Here is a 7,389-nt window from a genome sequence, read left to right on the forward strand (position 1 = left end):
AAAAAGTGGATGGTTGAATAATTACTCAGTAAACATGATTAGTGGTGACAAAAATATAGAGTATTCCTGCTCATGAGAACTGCTTTTCCATAAAATGTTATATAGCTTCCATTACTCACATTTTATTTTAACTTTTTTGCTTTTATAGAAATACAGATTATCTATATTTATTTATTATAATCTTAATTCAAAAAATATTTCTGACATGAACGAAAGACTATTTCTTTAAAGTATGTTTTTGTGGTAGAGTTTTAAATAAGGTGTATTTATGCAACATATTGCTGTACTTATTTTATTTCAAATATATTAATTCATGAGGTTCGAAATTAAATGTGCTTTCCCTGTAGATTAATACTCTCCTTTTCAACTTTGTCGAATAGAAGTAAATTGCTTGGTTCAATACAAACTAAGCCCGCATGAGTGGCTGTTTTTCTTGTTTTTCAGAAATAGGAGACACTAAGAGTTGAAAAAGCATTCATCATCAGGAGAATTTATTTTAAAAGCATCCAAGCTCCTATACAGCCAGTAGATAAATTATCCACTATTCAACAGAAGGAAAGCACAATTAGTTTCACATTATACTAAACAAATCAGCTCTTTAAGTGACAGTCGTTTTTGAGAAAAAGGCCGCAAGAATATCATAGTTGTTCCCTTTCTCCCATGTCTTTAGAAGCAAACAACTAGTCTTTTCTCAGACTACAAGTTCTATGGAAAGCAGGGTAAATATATTTTGCTGTTGGTTTAGATAAGGAGAATTATATTCATGCCTTGTATCTATATGGTTAATAACACCCACTTCATGTAATCTGCCATCACTTAACCTGAAGAAGCACGATTAGTAAACTTTGCATACACAGCTACTGCAGCATTTTAAGCTACTTCCATCTGTAATAATGAAGTGATCAATGGAGGTCTTGGAGGAAAGAGTGCAATGCAAGCATATAGCCTCATGCACACATAAATCATCTGTCAAAACCCCCAAACCACAATGCCTTAAGCTTGCAAGTCAGTCATAGCTCAGTTGTAAAAGAATCTGCCTGCAATGCAGGAAACCCCAGTTCTATTCCTGGGTCAGGAAGATCTGCTGGAGAAGGGGTAGGCTACCCACTCCAGTATTCTTGGGCTTCCTTTGTGGCTCAGCTGCTAAAGAATCCGCCTGCAATGCGGGAGACCTAAGTTCCATCCCTGAGTCAGGGAAGATCCCCTGGAGAAGGGAAAGGCTACTCACTCTGGTATTCTGGCCTGGAGAATTCCATGGACTGTATAGTCCATGTGGTCTCAAAGAGTCAGAGAGGACTGAGCAGCTTTCACTTTTCACTTTTATCCTTCTATAGGCTAAGTTTAAATTTATTTATTAAGGTATTCATTCCACATTTATAAGGGATAATTTTTGATACATGTATATAAGAAATGTACACAATGTCTTTACACCACACAAAAAGTAGCACATTGAGTTTGACCCTTAAGTTCAAGATTTCATTGTCTCTTTTCACATAAATGAACACAGCCTGGAACTACATAAAGAACACATAGAATGATGTCTTAATTTTTTTAAATACATATGTATTTTATCAGTAAGGATATAATGTATATTGTGTGAGGAAGAAGATAAGAAGAAAAAGCGGGACTAAGGGAAAGAAGCAGAGAGAGAGAGAATGTCAAAATATTAAAATGCACTTAAGCCTAACCCGTGCAGTTTCTTTCCTGGTGATATAAGTTTTTTCTATGCTTTGACTGGAGAAAAGATTATTAAGGGTATATATTTTGTTATTCTTAGTTGTTTAATTTATGAAAGCTTTAAAATGAAAATTGTTAGGTATTAACTATTAGGATTATATTTATAAGTAGAGCAAATTTTACAAAGTACTTCCAAGAATTCTTTGAAAAATGATTGTCCCTGATTAATTAAATGTTGTAAATGACACTTGTAAATTTAACATATTGTGTATCGTGTTTTTAAGTACTTTAATTGTCTGGTTTAACAAATCTTTCTGAGAATTAAATAATTCTTAAAATCTAATAAGTTAAATATATGATGCCCTAAAGTTTTCTTAGACTGTCCAGTATCACACTTGAATATAAGATATGGATATAAGGCAGATCACAAAACTGAAATATTAAGTCTCAATTTTTAACTGCAAATTCTAAGACAAAATCATACGGCTGTCACATTAATAGACTAAATTACCTTATTTTTTTTTTTTGACTAAATTACTTTAAATAACACATGTTTACAGTACCAAATGTTCACAGATTTCTTATCACAAAAATATTATGGAGACCACATAATATAATGGAGACCACAAAATAATATGGAGACCACATTTTCTTAACACAAAAATATAACACAAAAAAATTATAACATACTATGATTTCTGTTCCTGTAAACATATTCGAGTCAACTCTAAGTCTTCCTAGAACTAAAAGGTATGTCCTCACTAAGGAAGATGACATCCAGTTAACTAAAGTCTTCGAGACGTACATCAGCTCTTGAGTGTGAAAGGCACATGCCCACGAAAGAAGAGAAAATACCTTCCAGGCTCCCTGAGTTCCTTTCAGCCTGGGATCTTAACTGGACACGTGACATAAAGCTGCCGACGTCCAGGGCCGTTCTCAACACCTCAACTGCTATGTCAGTCTTTTTCATTATCTCTGTATCACAGGCCTCAAAACTTTAGTAGAAGGTCAAGTTCCCGGGTTCTCCGGCCACTCATAGGTGTCAGTAACTACCAGAAAAGCAGCCTGTGTGCGTGAGTTGCCAGCCCCCATTCAGCCTCATGAGATAGGGCTTTGGTCTGCAACATTTTCTTACTAAGAAGTAAAAAGCCCACAAAGCTTTTGTCAGCCTCAAAGCTTTGTACGGAAATACTGGACTGGCCAAAACATTCCTTTGGTTTTTTTAAGTAAAAATAAGAGACACATTTTTCATTTTCATCAAGAACTTTGTTTGGTTCCATTACCTTCTGCCATTTTTCAGCCAACTTCATAATTCCAAAATCTTCCCCAAACTTATCTTTTTGAGCAAAGAATCATCTTCCAGAGAATTAAAATTGTTTTTCCTTTAAGAGAATTTTGCAAAGACCAAAATAAATAGACATCCAAAGATGCCATGTCTGCTTGATACAGCAAATGAATCAGAACTTCCCAGCCAAGCTGTAACGGTTTTTCCCTGGTCATCAAAGAAACATGTGGTCTTACAATATCCTGATGAAGGAGTATGCATTTTCTGTTGACTAACTCCGGATGCTTTTCATGGAGTGATGTTCTCAGTTGGTCTAATTGGGAGTGTACTTGTTGGAATTAATTGTTTGGCTTTCTGGAAGGAGCTCAAAATAGAGGACTCCCTTCCAATTCCACCATACTCACAACATTACCTTCTTTGGATGAAAACCTGCCTTTGATGTGGTTGGTGGTGGTTCACTTGGCTTGTCCCATGATCTCGTCCATTCCACATTATTGTACAGTATCCACTTTTCATCACCTGCCACAATTAGTTTCAAAAATGGAACATTTTCGTTACGTTTCAATAGAGAATCATATATGGAAATTCTGTCAAGAAGGGTTTTTTTGCTTAACTTATGTGAAACCCAAACATCAAAGTGATTAACATACAAAGCTGATGCAAATGCTTTTCAGCTATACTTTGAGTATGCTGGCTATCTGCCCTGTGGTGTAACTTTGATTGTTCTCAATGAATGTCTCAATTTGATAGCTGTCAGCTTCAACTGGTCTCCTTGACCTTAGAGCATCGTCCAGCAAGAAATCTCAAGCACAAGATGTCACAAACCACTTTTGACATGGTTTGATCAGTCACAGAACCATCTCTATACACTGCACAAGTTTTTTTCTTGCATTTCAGTTGCATTTTTAACATTCTTGCAATAATAAAGGATAATATGCCAGAAATGCTGCTTTATTTTTTCATCTTCAATATTAAAATGGCTACACAAAAAAATTCACCAGTTTTGATACAGTTGTTTTTTTTTTTAATGCACAATGATATCCCAGCTGTCACAATACAGTCTAACAAAATTGTTTCCAATGAAGTTAAAGGCAATGAAAGGCAACTAGAGCCAGCTTACAGCAGGAGGGGGGGAGGGGGGAAATGAATGAATGAACTTTTTGGCCAACCCAATACATTTCTGGTTTTAAGTTAAATAAGTGTTCCTTTGTTCTGCTTAAGGGTGTAAAGCAGTGGTCCTCGGACATGCATCTATCTTCTAGCATTTCGGACTCCATGAGGGTGGGCTCCGGGTCATTTTCAGGCAGCAGCGGGGATACACGTAGATAATTTACCCTCCATCCACTCTCAGGGAGACTCACTAACCGTAGGGACCAGCACCATACGGTTAGAGCTGTAAAGGGTCATCCCATCCAAAGCTTGATCATATCAGGTTTTGCTTGACAACCTTGATACCACAATACCAAGACAAAAATGTTTGGAGTTCTCCCCTGGGATTGATAACCAGGAGCACTGCTAGGTATATTGATAACAGATGTATGATGTTCCACTCAACAGCAACTCCCATCCTAATTGATTTGCTTGTCTTTGACTCTAAGACATAGGTTTCCCATCTAACACCAAAAAAATCTTTGAAGTTGATGGATAGTGGGTTTAGTTATATATTTTACCTGAACAGAAAGACCTCAAACTTGATAGTAGAATAAATAATTGCCCTCTCCACTAGGCTAAATAGTCTTGCATTATTTTATCTCCATATTCATATTCAATTTCTCAATTCAGTTCTTCAGCCAATTGAATTTTCACTCTTAAATGGTTTCCTGGCTCATGGTTGCACCCCGAGTCTTTCACTGTCCTTCCTGCCTCTAGATTCCTTCTTTAGTAACCAACATTGCGTAACTCAGATCAGATCCCTGCATTGATTTTTTTCTCCTATCCTAGGAATATGAGGCTTAGGAATGCGCTCTTAAAAGCCTTTTCCAGGTGAAAAATGCTCCATGTTCACTCTTTAGGGGCAATAAAGGGTCCTGAGCAGCTCAGACCTCTTAGCCTAGATCTACTTGTGGTTCTCTTCTGACCGTGACAAATAATTGAAAAATAATTGTTGGTCTCAATCAGTAAATCAACTGGATTTAAAAAAAAAAAATCATTTCATGCTACAAACATAAATAATTTTAGTGTTGTATACAACAAAGGATCTGAGAACTTAAAGCTTCTCAGAAGTATTTATCCTAGAGATCTAAGACTCCTTTTGTCTTTTGCCTCATTAAGCCTTAAAATCTAACTTATATATCTTTGCATGCTATCAGCAATGAAATAAAAATTTCTGTATTTTAAATAATTTTTCTTTCTCAGTTTCTACAGATAAAGTGATTTAAAGTAATGAATGATGCCATCAAAGCAGAAAAGAGAAACTGTGAAAACCCCCAGAAATGTGAAAGGAGGTTTCCTACAGGATAACAGCATCTTCGGTTCAATTTATAAAAACCCAAATAAATAAAATGGACAGTATTGTTCAATTTTAGAAATTCCATTTCTTCTATGTTCTAAGCTGTATAATTGTCAGGTTTTTATGGTTTAGATTGTAAATGTGTTCTTCCCTTTGCTAATTATGTTTTTTTTTTAAGTCTTAAAAGTCTTAAAATGTGAAGGACATTTATGAATGGTAAGGGAGACACTGTATACAAATGTATATTTGTAAAAGCTATTTTTATGATTAGCATGTTTTACTGTTGATCATATATAAAAGTCAGGTGATATTGCAATTATAAACTTAAAACTTATTTCCAACAATGTCATGTAAGAAAAGATACATTGTATGCTAGTTTTTATAATTTATTTTTGACTTATAGTTTAAAGTACTTCAGATCATAATGATAAAATACTTAAAAAATTGTATTTCTGCCCTCAATAAGCACCATTTTTATTAATAAAGAATGCAGATATTTCAGATGTGATTCAATAGTTAAAGGATTGTTGGTTTGACCTGTAATTAAATTGAGCATCCTCTGCTTAACTGAACTGAAATGATCCAATTAATACCCAATATTTCAGTCTGGGTAGGAGATCCCATGGATGGATTTTAATGCCAATACAGATGAGAACTAGATTGGCAAGGAAGATTGTTTTGCCTTTGGATCCAAAAGTTCAAATTAGTGCATACATCACTTCATTCCATCTCCTATTACTAAGGATTCTCCATTCCCTGGCATTGCAAGTGTTTTCCAAATGCCCTTAGCTGTTGTCTTGTGCTGTGGAAATGGAAGAAACCATCTTCACAGACTAGGAGAATTAAGTGTATAATTTCTTAATAAATACTGCTTCTTTTAAAACAAAGTTGGTGTGTATCTTTCTTTTGGGGTGCATTTAGTTTTAATACTCAGTTTGAATTTTTAAGTCATTTGTAATGTCACAAAATCAGTGCAATAATGAAAGCAGCATAACCTTATTAATATGCAGATTACATGTTCTATATGCCTACATGTTATATGGGATGACATATTCTGGAGCACATTAATTTGGTATGTAATAGAAAGTCAGAGGGCTCTCAACCATGACTGAAGGAATAGTATGCTTTATATTTCTAGAAAGCATATTTTTAATCCAAATACAGAATTTTGAGACAGTATTTCAGGATAGAAGGCAAAACTGCTTGAATATAGGTATTTATGTTCTGCCCAACTAAAATTCTGCTACTAAATGATTGTCAGCTCATCATCAAAGAGCAGACAGAAAACATGCAACCTCACCAAGAGCACTTTATAGGCTTAAGGCCACTTTTTTCAAAGAAATTGAGCATCTAAAATCACCTTTGTGGGTTTTCTTTTATTTTTCTACTTTAATTTCACTAAGGTGAGTAATCCTCTTTCTCTTTTAATTGTAAACTAATACAATCTTACACAATTTCATCCAACAAATATAAAAAAAAAAACAAATTTTGAAGAACACAAGGAACTCTGTTATTAAAGAAAATAAATATATTGCATTTTCCTATTTAAAGTGTTTAACAATTTGCCCACTACAACCTAGAGGCTGGGTCAGGAATGTGTTTCCTTTTTAAGGAAATGTGAAAGCCACAATGTAGCATACTGGTTTTAACCGTAATGAGTATTGGAGATTTTATAATTGTTGTGTTTTAATTCTGAAGCTGCAAAGAGCCTGTGTATGCTTCTGTAATGGGCTTTCCTGGTGGCTCAGACAGTAAAGAATCTGCCTGCAATACAGGAGACCTGGGTTCAGTATCTGGGTTGAGAAGATCCCCTGGAGGAGGGCATAGCTACCCACTCCAGTATTCTTGCCTGGAGAATTCCATGGAGAGAGGAGCCTGGTGGGCTACAGTCCATGGGGTCACAAAGAGTTGGACATGGCTGAGCAACTAAGAACAGCACACTTCTGTAAGAGAATAAAATTAACAAAGTGATTTCATA

General features: G+C 35.2%; 1 protein-coding gene across 6 annotated transcripts in view; it reads left to right on the forward strand.

Annotated features, from left to right (window-relative positions):
- RALYL (RALY RNA binding protein like) overlaps positions 1 to 6,298 on the forward strand; it is an 829,045-nt gene extending 822,747 nt beyond the window's left edge. For all 6 annotated transcript variants that reach the window (XM_044928503.2, XM_025264974.3, XM_044928502.2 and 3 more), the window contains one exon: positions 5,318 to 6,298. In XM_044928503.2, the coding sequence (XP_044784438.1) occupies positions 5,318 to 5,335 (18 nt within the window). In that variant the 3' untranslated portion in view covers positions 5,336 to 6,298. The remainder of the gene's footprint in view (positions 1 to 5,317) is intronic.
- Positions 6,299 to 7,389: the final 1,091 nt, after the last annotated feature.

This window comes from Bubalus bubalis, chromosome 15 (genome assembly GCF_019923935.1).
Source record: "Bubalus bubalis isolate 160015118507 breed Murrah chromosome 15, NDDB_SH_1, whole genome shotgun sequence".
Taxonomy (NCBI): domain Eukaryota; kingdom Metazoa; phylum Chordata; class Mammalia; order Artiodactyla; family Bovidae; genus Bubalus; species Bubalus bubalis.